The sequence below is a fragment of the Pseudophryne corroboree genome, chromosome 4 (genome assembly GCF_028390025.1).
Source record: "Pseudophryne corroboree isolate aPseCor3 chromosome 4, aPseCor3.hap2, whole genome shotgun sequence".
NCBI lineage: Eukaryota > Metazoa > Chordata > Amphibia > Anura > Myobatrachidae > Pseudophryne > Pseudophryne corroboree.
The window spans coordinates 451,527,710-451,544,796 of NC_086447.1; the positions used below are offsets into that span (position 1 = coordinate 451,527,710).

A 17,087-nucleotide genomic window follows, 5' to 3' on the forward strand; every position below is an offset into this window, starting at 1 on the left:
TGCGGGGAAAAAATTGACAGGGGATCCCCCGTATTTTTAAAACCAGCACCGGGCTCTGCGCCTGGTGCTGGTGCAAAAAATACGGGGGACAAAACGAGTAGGGGTCCCCCGTATTTTTCACACCAGCATCGGGCTCCACTAGCTGGACAGATAATGCCACAGCCGGGGGTCACTTTTATGCCGTGCCCTGCGGCCGTGGCATTAAATATCCAACTAGTCATCCCTGGCCGGGGTACCCTGGGGGAGTGGGGACCCCTTCAATCAAGGGGTCCCCCCCCCCAGCCACCCAAGGGCCAGGGGTGAAGCCCGAGGCTGTCCCCCCCCATCCAATGGGCTGCGGATGGGGGGGCTGATAGCCTTTGTTGTAAATGAAAAGATATTGTTTTTTCCAGTAGTACTACAAGTCCCAGCAAGCCTCCCCCGCAAGCTGGTACTTGGAGAACCACAAGTACCAGCATGCGGGAGAAAAACTGGCCCGCTGGTACCTGTAGTTCTAATGGAAAAAAAATACCCAAATAAAAACAGGACACAGACACCGTCGACAGTAAAACTTTATTACACACTGCCGACACACACATACTTACCTATGTTCACACGCCGACATCGGTCCTCTTCTCCATGTAGAATCCAGGGGTACCTGAAAATAAAAGTTCAATATACTCACCTCAGCCATGGTCCAGAGATAAATCCACGGACTTGGCAAAAAAAGAAAACGAACACCCGGACCTGCGGACCGAAAGGGGTCCCATGCTAACATATGAGACCCCTCTCCCCGAATGCCGGGACATCACGTGACTCCTGTCACTGAAGTCCCTTCAGCCAATCAGGAAGCGCTACTTCCGTGGCGCTCACCTGATTGGCTGTGCACTGTCTGAGCTGTCAGACAGCGCATCGCAAAGCCGCTCCATTACTTTCAATGGTGGGAAGTTTGCGGCTAGCGGTGGGGTCACCCGCCGGTCAGCGGCTGACCGGCGGGTGACCCCACCGCTAGCCGCAAACTTCCCACCATTGAAAGTAATGGAGCGGCTTTGCGATGCGCTGTCTGACAGCTCAGACAGTGCACAGCCAATCAGGTGAGCGCCACGGAAGTAGCGCTTCCTGATTGGCTGAAGGGACTTCAGTGACAGGAGTCACGTGATGTCCCGGCATTCGGGGAGAGGGGTCTCATATGTTAGCATGGGACCCCTTTCGGTCCGCAGGTCCGGGTGTTCGTTTTCTTTTTTTGCCAAGTCCGTGGATTTATCTCTGGACCATGGCTGAGGTGAGTATATTGAACTTTTATTTTCAGGTACCCCTGGATTCTACATGGAGAAGAGGACCGATGTCGGCGTGTGAACATAGGTAAGTATGTGTGTGTCGGCAGTGTGTAATAAAGTTTTACCGTCGACGGTGTCCGTGTCCTGTTTTTATTTGGGTATTTTTTTTTCATTAGAACTACAGGTACCAGCGGGCCAGTTTTTCTCCCGCATGCTGGTACTTGTGGTTCTCCAAGTACCAGCTTGCGGGGGAGGCTTGCTGGGACTTGTAGTACTACTGGAAAAAACAATATCTTTTCATTTACAACAAAGGCTATCAGCCCCCCCATCCGCAGCCCATTGGATGGGGGGGGACAGCCTCGGGCTTCACCCCTGGCCCTTGGGTGGCTGGGGGGGGGACCCCTTGATTGAAGGGGTCCCCACTCCCCCAGGGTACCCCGGCCAGGGGTGACTAGTTGGATATTTAATGCCACGGCCGCAGGGCACGGCATAAAAGTGACCCCCGGCTGTGGCATTATCTGTCCAGCTAGTGGAGCCCGATGCTGGTGTGAAAAATACGGGGGACCCCTACTCGTTTTGTCCCCCGTATTTTTTGCACCAGCACCAGGCGCAGAGCCCGGTGCTGGTTTTAAAAATACGGGGGATCCCCTGTCAATTTTTCCCCCGCATTTTTAGAACCAGGACCAGCTCGAAGAGCCCGAGGCTGGTTATGCTTTGGAGGGGGGACCCCACGCCATTTTTTTCCGTGTTTTTAACCATTCCATCTTTAAAAAAAAATAATAATTTTAAAAAATATATAAATAATACTTGTGCCTCCAAAAAAGACAAACCAAGTACCTAATCCCATCTAATAAAAATAGATATGCTTCAAGCTGCTGGGTTCCATCGTACGACTATCCAAATTATTAATAATGAATTAATTAGTGATTAATAATAATGTGTGGGCCAGAAAAGTCCATTTATAATGACAACCACTGTTTTCTATGGGTGAAACGGGTTCAGTGTGAAAGGTACCAAAACGGTAATGAAATGGTAATTTACTGGTTACAACATGAGATGTGAAAGGGGTTTAACTGCTCAGACCCGTTTTAAGAACCGTTTCAAATACCATTTCAAAAGCAGGTTTTGCGATGTGAAAGCAGCATTATTGTTGCTGAAACTGGTGAAAGCTCAGATTTAGTTGTACTGTATGCACTAATAAGATCTGTAATTAATAATAGATAAAACATACAAGTCTAATAAGCAACTTGTGTTCATAAATTTATTCACAATTTGAGAAACAAGCAATTAGAAGCAACATCATTCAGCAGTATTTAGTACATTGTCAAACATCAACCGTGTTTAAGAACAGCTGTCTTCTACTTTAAAGTGATGGTATGATGTCTTACCTCTTAAGAAGTTCCTGGAAATTTGCATCTCATTGCATACTTTCCACAAGCTATGATTAGCATTTAGCATTTGGAACCAGATAGGGCTCACCCCTGCATATTTAACGACAGATATTGCTGGGACTGTTCTCACTCTAGACAAAGATGTGAATATCAAGTGGGAGCGCTAATATGTATACCTTTAAAATTTATAAAAAGTTGTAAATAGTACATAAGAGATGTGTATAAAAATAAAATTTTTTAATGTTTACAGCTCTTTTAAGAAGGGGTGTAGGTAAATTACCTGTTAATTGTCCACAGGGATGTGTTGAAAACTTACCCTAAAACTCACTCTATCTTTTCTATGCTGGCCAGCTGTTGTTACTTGGAAAGGGTCCGTGTAGGGGCCGAGACCTCCCACAGTGCCCAGGCTTTCGTGCTGTGTCGTGCACTGTGCAGCGGGCAATGGGCCTAATTTAGGGTTGATCGCAAAAGCAAAATCTTTCTCTAATGAGCAAAACCATGTGCATTGCAGGTAGGGCAAATATAACGTGCAGAGAGAGTTAGATTTGGGTGGATTATATTGTTTCTGTGCAGGGTAAATACTGGCTGCTTTATTTTTACACTGCAATTTAGATTTCAGTTTGAACACTCCCCACCCAAATCTAACTTTCTCTGCACGTTACATCTGCCCCACCTGCCCTGCACATGGTTTTGCCCATTAGAGAAAGATTTTGCTTTTGCGATCAACCCTGAATTAGGCCCAATCAGGGTTGATCGCAAAAGCAAAATTGGGCCTAATTCAGGGTTGATTGCAAAAGCAAAATCTTTCTCTAATGGGCAAAACCATGTGCAGTGCAGGTGGGGCAGAAGTAACATGTGCAGAGAAAGTTAGATTTGTATAGCAGCTGGCTGTGGACTCCTCTATCTCCCAGTGTGTGCTTTAGCCATTGAGTGGCTGTGTTTGATTGCCGCTACTCCGGTCATTAAAGGCTTTCTTTCTTACAGCTCCCCAGAAGGCTGCCACTTTTCATAAATCAGCTATTACTTTCTGTCCTGTATGTTTTATATTTTGCATCCTATATGCAAAGCTGGTTATGATGCATCTAATGGGACTTAAGAATATAAACATTACTGTGATCCATAATGTACACATAAACTAAGTGGTAATTCTGAAAGTAGGGTTATCTGTGGGTAGGGACGGGTTACCATCACTGATTCTCCTTACTGCGAAATGCAAGTACATTAAGTACAACAGAAACAGAATCTGGAGAGTATCATTGGGGTTAATTCTTAGTCCTGGAGGTTGGCTGCTCTTCTTTGCCCTAAGCAGCTGTCAGTACTGTGTATTGTCATAGGATGTGGGTGTTAGGATAAGGTGTCCCCGAAAATGAGATGGGCACAAACTATATAATGTTGGATGATGGTACAAGGATGGAGTATTTACCTGCACCTGCTGAGAGGCAGCTTTTGCTCTATGTATTGTAGTGGTAGTCTGCCTGTATGACTATGGGGGTTATTCAGAAGTGTTTGGAGGTGCATCATCATGCGCAAAGTACTGATTATCTGTACTGTACTTTGCCAGATGGGGGCTGAGAGATCCGATGCTGTGCCCTAGGACGCAGGTCAGATCACTGATTACTGATTATCTGTACTTTGCGTATGCGCAGGACCTGTTCTCTGCATGCGCGAACGGGTCCTGTGATAAAGGTAGCAAAGCGTCATCTGACTGTCAGTGATGGACAGTCTGTTGCTGTCTTAGGGGTGGGGAGGGGGCGGTGACGGCCTCCGTTGGTGAAAATGGAGGCGTGTCACTGCTGTTTAGGGTGAGGGAAGAGGCCAAGGACCTCCTTTGTAGAATGGAGATTTACTGGCATCTGTGATGGCCGGATTGTGCAGCAACATGGGAGGGTGCCGCAAGCCGCCAGATGGGGGCTGAGAGATCCGATGCTGTGCCCTAGGACGTAGGTCAGATCACTACAGCAGGAGGCATCTGCTTGTAATAGGCATCTCCTGCTGCATTACCATACAGCGCTATCACTGCTGCTTCCAAGGATAGCAACTCCAACCACATCTAAATCTGGCCCTACATGCCATGTGTCTATTACATACAGTAGTGACTTTTCTGTCTAAAAACAGTATTTTCTTTTCCCTCTCTGCAGCATGGACGAACCCCACTACATCTTGCAGCCAATAAAGGACATCTTAATGTGGTCCAAATCTTGTTAAAAGCTGGGTGTGAGCTTAATATTCAGGACGATGTAAGTAAAATAATATGAGTTTAACTTGTGTTCATTGTACATATTATTATTATTATTATTAGTAGTAATAGTAGTAGTAAGTAGTAGCAGTAACAACAATGAGTGCCAGACTGTTCACAGGCCTGTTTTCCAGGGAGGAGAGGAGTCCGATCACCTGTTTTGGGCTTGGTGCCGCTGTGATATACGGAGGAGGGGGGTGTCTGTGTTATCAGCACTCGGCTGTCGGCTGTGATGTACATGGCGGGTTGCTGTGTTATTGGCAGGATGCTGTGATGTACATGGCGGGGTCCTGTGTTATCGGCAGGAGGCTGTGATGTACATGGCGGGTTGCTGTGTTATTGGCAGGAGGCTGTGATGTACATGGCAAGTTGCTGTGTTATCGGCAGGAGGCTGTGATGTACATGGTGGGGTGCTGTGTTATCGGCAGGAGGCTGTGATGTACATGGCGGGTTGCTGTGTTATCGGCAGGAGGCTGTGATGTACATGGTGGGGTGCTGTGTTATCGGCAGGAGGCTGTGATGTACATGGCGGGTTGCTGTGTAATCGGCAGGAGGCTGTAATGTACGTGGCTTGGGGGCCTTTGTGCTATAGGCAGCAGCTATCAAGGCGGTGAGGGCGGGGAAGCCTCGACTTGGGGGGGGGGGGGGGGGGGGGAATTTACAGTATCAGCAATGGGCCCTTACAATCCTGTGGCATCCGCCCTTTGAGCCCAATGGAAGTGACGGCCCTGACTTCCCATTTAACACACTTGGCCTGCTAAAGAGAAATAAAATTAAAGTAATGTTTATTTCTCCTTACCTCATATTAACGCCAGCTGCGTGATTGCTACTTCTGGAGAGGCAGGCATATTCTATTGTACTGGCCATGTGGTGTAACATGATTACTCTTGAGAAGGGAAGATGATTATTACCTGTAGATAGTTCATTTCTGGTGCTGTTACCAGTAGGCTCAGTAATAATTAGCCATTCACTCTGCCTTTGAATAGTCATTTTTAATGTTTTTGTGGGCTGTCAATCTTGCCTGACCCACCATAATATAACTTGGAAACCTGGTGAAGTTGAGATGTCTCTGCTGATAACTCATATACGTCATACTTTAGAGCAGGCATCAGTTTCTCGCATCTTATGCTGGGCACACACTTTCAAAGGAAAAGTTGGCGACCGCACCAGTCATGTTATATCCAGAATGAATATATATCCAATATATCCAGAATGAATATAAATATAAAGAAACCAGAAATATAGATTTAGGGATGTGATTCACTTCCAATTGGAAGTGAACAAGCCCGTAGCATACGGAGGAAACGCGTCTTCCTGTTCATCTGGTTGTCCTTTATCCACAGCAGTATCTTTATCCGTCCACCAGCATGTCCAGGGACCTGGGCAGCAACCGGTGCTTTGTATCTGTCTTTTCACGCTAATGATCATAACTTAACATCCAAGGGGGACCTTTCACATTTGCTGACATTGAATCAATTCACCTTTAAGTGCATGTTGGTTGTCATTAACCATGTGTATCTATATCCGTGTCCTGGCCTCCCAGCCACAACATGTATTAACCAGCATATTGATAACCTTTGAGTATTAGGGGTATATGCAATTCACGGCGAATCGCGGCAATTTTTCGCCGTTTTTTAATTCGACTTAATTCGACAGGTGAATTCCGGAAGGTGGCTTCCGGAATTCACCATATTCAATGAAAAACGGATTCGCCAGAATCGCGGGCGAAAATCGGACGATTTGGCGGATTTTGCCGCGATTTTAAAAAACGGGAAAAAACGGGAAAAACCCGGAAAAAAAAATGGCGTGGGGTCCCCCCTCCAAAGCATAACCAGCCTCGGGCTCTTCAAGCTGGTCCTGGTTCTAAAAATGCAGGGGAAAAATTGGGCAGGGATCCCCCGTATTTTTAAAACCAGCACCGGGCTCTGCGCCTGGTGCTGGTGCCAAAAATACGGGGGACAAAAAGAGTAGGGGTCCCCCGTATTTTTAACACCAGCATCGGGCTCCACTAGCTGGACAGATAATGCCACAGCCGGGGGTCACTTTTATGCCGTGCCCTGCGGCCGTGGCATTAAATATCCAACTAGTCACCCCTGGCCGGGGTACCCTGGGGGAGTGGGGACCCCTACAATCAAGGGGTCCCCCCCCCAGCCACCCAAGGGCCAGGGGTGAAGCCCGAGGCTGTCCCCCCCCATCCAATGGGCTGCGGATGGGGGGGCTGATAGCCTTTTGTGATAATAAAAAGATATTGTTTTTTCCAGTAGTACTACAAGTCCCAGCAAGCCTCCCCCGCAAGCTGGTACTTGGAGAACCACAAGTACCAGCATGCGGGAGAAAAACGGGCCCGCTGGTACCTGTAGTACTACTGGAAAAAAAATACCCAAATAAAAACAGTACACAGACACCTTGATAGTAAAACTTTATTACACACTACCGACACACACATACTTACCTATGTTGACACGCCGACTGCCACGGTCTCCGACGATCCGAGGGTACCTGTGAAAAAATTATACTCACCTTCCAGCGTCCAGAGGTACATCCAGGTCCAGAGATAATCCACGTACTTGGCAAAACAAAAAAACGAACACCGATCCATACCGGACTAAGAAAGGGGTCCCATGCTTTCACATCAGACCCCTTTCTCCCGAATCCCGGGACATCACGTGACTCCTGTCACTGAAGTCCCTTCAGCCAATCAGGAAGCGCTACTTCCGTGGCGCTCACCTGATTGGCTGTGCGCTGTCTGAGCTGTCAGACAGCGCATCGCAAAGCCGCTCCATTACTTTCAATGGTGGGAACTTTGCGGGTAGCGGTGGGGTTAACCCGCGGTCAGCCGCTAACCGGCGGGTGACCTCACCGCTAGCCGCTAAGTTCCCACCATTGAGTATAATGGACTGGGCTGTGCGATGCGCTGTCTGCTCAGACGCGCAGAGCCAATCAGGTGAGCGCAACGAAGTTGCGCTTCCTGATTGGCTATAGAGACCTTTCTGTGACAGCTGTCACTGACAGGTCTCTCTGCATTCGGGGATAGGGGTCTCATGTGTCAGCATGGGACCCCTTTCAGTCCGGCATGGAGCGGGTATTTGCGTTTTGTTTTTTTCTCCAAGTACGTGGATTTATCTCTGGACCATGGCTGAGGTGAGTATATTGATCTTTTATTTTCAGGTACCCCTGGATTCTACATGGAGAAGAGGACCGATGTCGGCGTGTGAACATAGGTAAGTATGTGTGTGTCGACGTATGAAATAAAGTTTTACTTTCACGGTGTGTGTGTCCTGTTTTTATTTGGGTATTTTTTTTCCAGTAGTACTACAGGTACCAGCGGGCCCGCTTTTCTCCCGCATGCTGGTACTTGTGGTTCTCCAAGTACCAGCTTGCGGGGGAGGCTTGCTGGGACTTGTAGTACTGCTGGAAAAAACCAATATTCTTTTCATGATCACAAAAGGCTATCAGCCCCCCCATCCGCAGCCCATTGGATGGGGGGGGACAGCCTCGGGCTTCACTCCTGGCCCTTGGGAGGCTGGGGGGGGGGACCCCTTGATTGAAGGGGTCCCCTCTCCCCCAGGGTACCCCGGCCAGGGGTGACTAGTTGGATATTTAATGCCACGGCCGCAGGGCACGGCATAAAAGTGACCCCCGGCTGTGGCATTATCTGTCCAGCTAGTGGAGCCCGATGCTGGTGTTAAAAATACGGGGGACCCCTACGCTTTTTGTCCCCCGTATTTTTGGCACCAGCACCAGGCGCAGAGCCCGGTGCTGGTTTTAAAAATACGGGGGATCCCCTGTCAATTTTCCCCCCGCATTTTTAGAACCAGGACCAGCTCGAAGAGCCCGAGGCTGGTTATGCTTTGGAGGGGGGACCCCACGCCATTTTTTTTTAGGATTTTACCGTTCCAGCAATAAAAATAAAAAATAAAAAAAATAATATTTTAAAAAATATATAAATAATATTTGTGCCTCCAAAAAAAAAAAAAAAAGTACCTAATCCCTTCTAATATAAATAGATCTGCTATTCCCCCCAAAAAAAACACAAAAAAAAAACATGTTTAAATTTTTTTTATTTGTTTTCACCCTCCAAAGTGTGGCGGATTGAAAATGACGAATTTGCTGTCTAAAAGCACTGCTGTCGAATTTCCAAACTTGAATTGAATATGCTTTGGTCGAATTGCAGCACTTGTATCATTGCAGAAAAGTCGAATTTGCAAAAATTCGAATTTCAAAAAGTCGAATTTTGAAAGTCCGTTTTTTGGTCGGAAAGCACTGAATTGCATAGGCGAATTTTTTTTTTGGTCGAAAATGACCCGAAATTCGACAATTTCGGGAATTCGACCGCAATTGCATATACCCCTTAGTGTCCAGTGGGGTAAAACAGCAAATATAATTTTGTGTCAGCTGATATTTGAACTTATTTATTTTTATATGTGATTTCACACTGCAGAGCTGCACTTATATGTCTGGTTTTCTGGTTATAATTTGCCAGCAATGAGTCATGCCAGAATCAGTATTATGTTCATGATACTTTAAACCAGCTCAATTATTTTTGTATCATCTGTATTTATATATAGACACTGTTGGTATAACAATACTACTGTTAATCATTTATTTTATCTGACTGCTACTTAATTTGTCATTCTTTCTAACGTTTTCGGACTCTCATTCGTGATCCTGGTTAACCGCAGCCTAACACAGACAGCAGATCCATCTCTATTACTCCCATCCCCATCTTTTCCCTGGTGCACTCTCATTAGTGTATCGGAGATACTAGTCTGCCACCTGCATCTACAACCATACCCCACCGCGCATGCCCAATCTCGTCCGATCTTGGAAGCAAAACGGTGGTGGGCTAGGCAAGTATCTGAGGGGGGACCCTCAGGGAATACCCAGTGTCAGTAGAACGGCTATTGTGAGCTCCGAACAATCACTAACAGCAGGATCACCACCTACTATTCTTATTCTTTTTCATCCTTGTAGCAGCCGGACACCATGCCAGCATCATTCTAGTCCCTTTATACGTAATACTGGACGTACATAATAAATAAGATCAATATATGATCCTCCGTAACATACAAGGAAGCTTGTACTGGTGGGGCAGATCATTGATGTAGTACTGACAGTGTACACATCTTCCTGCCAAATCTATGTGGATATAGATTAACCAGAATACATTAAATATTTTATGCATTCAATTTCTTTATATAGTCTACTCAGCATTACGCTATATATAAACTGATCGTGTGAATCAACCTCTATTCTATCTTTCTTTTGGCACTTTAAGAGGGTACAGCCATTGTTATAACCAATAATAATAAAAGTTAAGTTTTATAATCTTATAACATATCTTCTTTACTTATTTCAAACTAAGAGTGCGCCAACACAAGAGTCTTCTTTCTCTCTTTCTGCTGGGCACACACTGTCAGACCGAGAGACATTTTATCTGATAGCCTGACACCCATCACATATCACGGCCATTCACTGTGAGATATTTCACAATGTATAGCTTCACATTATGGGTCTGATTCAGGTTGAATCGCAGTGTGCGATCCAATCGCAAAAGCTGATAAAAAGATGCGGGTGCATGTGCAGCGCCCGTCCTGCTGCATTTCCTGCGGGGGGGTGCAGAAAATGTGATCGGCTCTGCCTGTCAGCCAGGCGGTTGCGGGGCGGGTGGCGGCAACACTCCGTTTCCAGGGGGGAGATGGAGCATTGCGGGGGCTGTGCGGCGTGAATGGGGGCGCGGTGAGGGCGTAATCGTGGCGGCTGTGTGACGTCACTATAGGAAACATGGCGGCGGGCCTTCTGCAGGCGCAGCTAAGCTGTGCCAGCAGGAGGCATCCTTCATTTCTGCTAACAAGCAGAAATTGCAATGCGTTCGCGATGCGTTCGCAATTTCTGCTTGTAGAAGTGGGGGGAGGCTGCGGTCAGCATGCTGGACGGACTTGTCTTGCGATGGGCGGCACCCACATTCTAACAAAAGGATTGCAAATTCTACTAATTAGCAGAATTTGCAATCCTTACTGAATCAGGTCCTATTTGTGGTCTTGGCCATGCAATGTGTGATTATCGTTCCGATCCACCGAAAATCAGTGAATTGGACCGATAATTGCATAATGTATGCCCAGCATTAATCATCTCAAAACTAAATTTAGAATTAATTGTTTTAGACTTCTATTTTTTTTTTCATTTTAATTAAATTGATACCATTAAACTACCATTAAACTTAGATCTTTAAGCATATTGAACTATAAGTCTATGTTTACATATATTGTTTCATTTTATTGTTCCAAGTGGTTTCTTACTAAGTTAACAGTTTACAAAACACACAGTGCCTGTTATTTGAAATATATATAAGAATACACTTTTCTTTTTATGGCCACATATTTTCTGACTGAAAACAATGGGCCTAATTCAGATCTGTTCGCTCGCTAGCGTTTTTCACTACGCAGCGATCAGGTAACTACTGCGCATGCGTATGCACCGCAATGCGCAGGTGCGCCGTACGGTTACAAAGCGGATCGTTGTTGTGCACTGGTTCTAGCGAAGAAACCATTCACACAGCCGTTCACAAGGAGATTGACAGGAAGATGGCGTTTGTGGGTGGCAACTGACTGTTTTCTGGGAGTGGTTGGAAAAACGCAGGCGTGTCAAAGCGTTTGCAGGGCGGGTGTCTGACGTCAATTCCGGCCTCGAATAGGCTGAAGTGATCGCAGCGGCTGAGTAAGGTCAGAGCTACTCAGAAACTGCACAAGCTGTTTTTGCAAGGGCGGCTGCACACGCGTTCGCACACTTGCACAGCTAAAATACACTCCCCTATAGGCGGCGTCTATCTGTCCGCAGCGCTGCAAAAAATAGCTAGCGAGTGAACAGATCTGAATTAGGCCCAATATCTGAAGCAATTTCGGCAACTACCATTGTACAACCAAGCACACCAAATACTGGCACTACGCAGCAGTAATGCATCAAAATCCTCTACTTTGCATGATTATTTTATGTGATCTGAGCTGGTAGCATATCAGTAAAGTTTTCAGTTGTGAAGAGGGGAACATTGGCCCTCATTCCGAGTTGATCGCTCGCAAGGCGATTTTAGCAGAGTTACACACGCTAAGCCGCCGCCTACTGGGAGTGAATCTTAGCTTCTTAAAATTGCGACCGATGTATTCGCAATATTGCGATTACTAACTACTTAGCAGTTTTAGAGTAGCTTCAGACTTACTCTGCCTGTGCGATCAGTTCAGTGCTTGTCGTTCCTGGTTGACGTCACAAACACACCCAGCGTTCGCCCAGGCACTCCCACCGTTTCTCCGGCCACTCCTGCGTTTTTTCCGGAAACGGTAGCGTTTTCAGCCACACGCCCCTGAAACGCCGTGTTTCCGCCCAGTAACACCCATTTCCTGTCAATCACATTACGATCGCCGGAGCGAAGAAAAAGCCGTGAGTAAAAATACTTTCTTCATAGTAAAGTTACTTGGCGCAGTCGCAGTGCGAACTTTGCGCATGCGTACTAAGCGGATTTTCACTGCGATGCGATGAAAAATACCGAGCGAACAACTCAAAATGAGGGCCATTGTTATAGTGACACAGAGTATATCAATATCTACACCATATAGTGCAGGTATATACAGTACAGTATATCAATATCTATACCATACAGTACAGCTATATACAGTACAGTATATCAATATCTACAACATACAGTACAGTATATACAGCAGGGACGTGCAGTCAGGGTAGGCAGAGCGTTGTGAGGCTTGTTACTTCCTGTCAAACCCCTGAGATTTTATATAAAAATGAATAGAATGATACAAAGAAGATATTTATAACATAAACATCTTTGTTTATTATAATCCTTTTATAGTTAATACTAACCAGCTTTGTGTAGATCCCTGGAGCTGCAGGGAGACAAGAGATGAGGCAGCAGCAGCTCTGCCTTGGTTCTGCAGTCAGACACTGCTTTACAGAGCTGGGGGGACGTACCACAACATGGGCAGTAACGCTGCACAGAAACGGAGCTAATAGAGACATGCCTCTGAGTTTGGGGGTGTTCCTTGTGCACTGATGGACCCTTGGATGTGTCATATGACCAGGAAGTGTGCTGTATACGGAGCTCAGTCAGCATCAGCAAGAGAGGAGACAGGGATGCAGGTAGGAGACTCAATGGACACTGTAGTTTAGTGTAGTGAAGGGAGAGTTACAGTGAGTAGGGGGTTTGATAAGCTCCCAGCATTCAGACCCATACCCAGCCATTCACCTTACTGCATGTCACTGATATACCGTAGAGTATATCAGTATATACATGATATAGCATGGATCATATCTACTGTAGCAGCAATGATTAGTGTAGCACAGTACATTAATGGGTACCACCCAATAGTACTGAGAGATGATATGGGCATATTGGAGTTGTTGTGTGCAGATTGGGGTCCAGTCTAATTTGCACTGATTAGGAATGTTGTGAGGTTTGTTATTAACTACACAGAAAAGTATAGGTCACACCAAATCCAAATATATTTACAGTGCAATAAAGTGTCAGGTAAAGTCAGAAACACATCATGGATTTCGGTTTTCTGTTTCTTTAGACATATACTTTTGTACCACAACACCATCACAAAGAATTAGTATTAATGAGGCACATATGTATGTGTCACAGTATATCACCCCAGCCTGCGCTCAGAAATGCCAACGTGATGCAGGTGGGTGGTCGTAACATGGGTTTTACTCAAGTTGCCACCACAAACAGTATTAGAATAGCGCTCTTGTGTTTGCCAGACACTTAAATCATGCTTACAAAATCCGTTAGTACACACATGTAGCACGGGCCTCTCCAGGCACGTGAATGCATAGAGCACAGAGATAATGCTTGTATATGTTTAGGATTTAATAACTCCAGGGTTAATTTACAAAGATAAACAAAAGGTAAATAACAAGGCATCAGAGGCGTCACTTACCTCCTGGACACCCGTTGCGGCAGCAAGGAAATGGGGGTGGAGCTTCACCGGAAGGGGCGGGGCTTCACGGGCAGCGCCCGGTTTTGTCTTTTGAAGGTTTGGGAAAGGGGCGTGGCTTTGCGGAGGGGCGTGACTTTGATGGGCGGGGCTTCATGTCACGACTGACACTCGTTTTTTTTAGTTACTGGTGGGGTTCGGGAGGTGTGGGCTGCTTGCCGGGGAGTGCTGTACCTGCAGCGCTGGCTCCTACACAGTGACAGGAGCCGAGTGCTGCACATAATGTAACAGTGCAGCACTTGGCTCCTGCCACTGAGCAGGAGCTGGCATTTTGGTGTCACCCCTCGGCGGGTGACACCCGGGAGCAGGCCGCCCCCCCCGCCCCCCCTTGTGACGCCACTGCAAGGCATACAATTATGAGAAGAACAGATTGACTTTCATTTAAATAAAAGGAATACAAAGAAAACTTAAATAATCTTACTGTGAGGTTTTAGGTGATCTGAGTGGGGGAGACCACATGAAGCAAAAGCTGGGACCACTCCAAGATCAAAGCTACTCCCTTGAAAAGTGAACTCTGGATTCAAGTCAAATAGGCATATTTATCTGTCCTAAGAACTGCCCTTGTGGATTTAACCCTTCCAAAACCAGAATTAATTGTTTGTACTTAGGTATGTGAGGGGTTTCCCTGCTAGATCAGCAGGGGCATTTAATTACTTGCTTCATTCTGTTTGAAGCCTAAGATCTAGGATATACCAATTGGCAGACGTGCGCATTATATACTGTATGGCCAGCCCAGCTCAGCCCTAGCAAGAAATCCATTAACAGCACTTCCCCCCTTGTCTTCAGAAGAACGTGTCCTGTCCTTTGTATGGGGATTTGTGAGGAAAGTGTAATTTACACATACCCCCTGCTGTGAAGAGCACATATACATTTCCTTAGACCAAATGGTTGGTGGCTTGTGACCGTGACTAGTTAATTACAGGCTGGCATACAGTTTTAAAAATAAGAATTTACTCACCGGTAATTCTATTTCTCGTAGTCCGTAGTGGATGCTGGGAACTCCGAAAGGACCATGGGGAATAGCGGGCTCCGAAGGAGGCTGGACACTCTAGAAAGATTTATGACTACCTGGTGTGCACTGGCTCCTCCCACTATGACCCTCCTCCAAGCCTCAGTTAGGACACCGTGCCCGGACGAGCAGACATAATAAGGAAGGATTTAGAATCCCGGGTAAGACTCTTACCAGCCACACCAATCACACCGTACAACTCGTGATACTATATCCAGTTTGACAGTATGAAAACAACTGAGCCTCTCAACAGATGGCTCAACAATAACCCTTTCTCTATCGTCCTAGTGGATGCTGGGGTTCCTGAAAGGACCATGGGGAATAGCGGCTCCGCAGGAGACAGGGCACAAAAAGTAAAGCTTTTCCAGATCAGGTGGTGTGCACTGGCTCCTCCCCCCATGACCCTCCTCCAGACTCCAGTTAGTTAGTTAGATTTTTGTGCCCGGCCGAGAAGGGTGCAATCTAGGTGGCTCTCCTAAAGAGCTGCTTAGAAAAAGTTTAGCTTAGGTTTTTTATTTTACAGTGAGTCCTGCTGGCAACAGGATCACTGCAACGAGGGACTGAGGGGAGAAGAAGTGAACTCACCTGCGTGCAGGATGGATTGGCTTCTTGGCTACTGGACATCAGCTCCAGAGGGACGATCACAGGTACAGCCTGGATGGTCACCGGAGCCGCGCCGCCGGCCCCCTTGCAGATGCTGAAGTCAGAAGAGGTCCAGAATCGGCGGCTGAAGACTCCTGCAGTCTTCTAAAGGTAGCGCACAGCACTGCAGCTGTGCGCCATTTTCCTCTCAGCACACTTCACACGCAGTCACTGAGGGTGCAGGGCGCTGGGGGGGGGGGCGCCCTGGGAGGCAAATGTAACCTATATAAAGGCTAAAAATACCTCACATATAGCCCCCAGAGGCTATATGGAGATATTTAACCCCTGCCTGGATTCACTAAATAGCGGGAGACGAGCCCGCCGGAAAAGGGGCGGGGCCTATCTCCTCAGCACACGGCGCCATTTCCTCTCACAGCTCCGCTGGTCAGGACGGCTCCCAGGTCTCTCCCCTGCACTGCACTACAGAAACAGGGTAAAACAGAGAGGGGGGGCAAATTTATGGCGATATTTTGATATATATAAAGCAGCTATAAGGGAGCACTTATTATAAGGCTATCCCTGTTATATATAGCGCTTTTGGTGTGTGCTGGCAAACTCTCCCTCTGTCTCCCCAAAGGGCTAGTGGGTCCTGTCTTCGTTAGGAGCATTCCCTGTGTGTCTGCTGTGTGTCGGTACGTGTGTGTCGACATGTATGAGGACGATATTGGTGTGGAGGCGGAGCAATTGCCAAATATGAGGATGTCACCCCCTAGGGAGTCGACACCAGAATGGATGCCTTTATTTATGGAACTACGGGATAGTGTCAACACGCTAAAGCAGTCGTTTGACGACATGAGACGGCCGGACAATCAATTAGTGCCTGTCCAGGCGACTCAAACACCGTCAGGGGCTGTGAAACGCCCTTTGCCTCAGTCGGTCGACACAGACCCAGACACAGGCACTGACTCCAGTGGTGACGGTGACGAATCAACCGTATTTTCCAGTAGGGCCACACGTTATATGATTTTGGCAATGAAGGAGGCGTTACATTTAGCTGATACTACAGGTACCACTAAACAGGGTATTATGTGGGGTGTGAAAAAACTACCTATAGTTTTTCCTGAATCAGAAGAATTAAATGACGTGTGTAATGAAGCGTGGGTTGCCCCTGATAAAAAGCTGATAATTTCAAAGAAATTATTGGCATTATACCCTTTCCCGCCAGAGGTTAGGGAGCGCTGGGAAACACCTCCTAGGGTGGACAAGGCGCTAACACGCTTATCTAAACAAGTGGCGTTACCCTCTCCTGAGACGGCCGCACTTAAAGATCCATCAGATAGGAGGATGGAAAATATCCAAAAAAGTATATACACACATGCAGGTGTTATACTACGACCAGCTATAGCGACTGCCTGGATGTGCAGTGCTGGGGTAGTTTGGTCAGAGTCCCTGATTGAAAATATTGATACCCTGGACAGGGACAATATTTTACTGTCGTTAGAACAAATAAAGGATGCATTTCTTTATATGCGTGATGCACAGAGGGATATCTGCACACTGGCATCACGGGTAAGTGCTATGTCCATTTCGGCCAGAAGAGCTTTATGGACG

General features: G+C 46.7%; 1 protein-coding gene across 6 annotated transcripts in view; it reads left to right on the forward strand.

The window, feature by feature from the left end:
- ANKRD6 (ankyrin repeat domain 6) overlaps positions 1-17,087 on the forward strand; it is a 334,377-nt gene that overhangs the window by 179,645 nt on the left and 137,645 nt on the right. For all 6 annotated transcript variants that reach the window (XM_063916984.1, XM_063916978.1, XM_063916983.1 and 3 more), the window contains exon 3: positions 4,786-4,884. In XM_063916984.1, the coding sequence (XP_063773054.1) occupies positions 4,786-4,884 (99 nt within the window). The remainder of the gene's footprint in view (positions 1-4,785; positions 4,885-17,087) is intronic.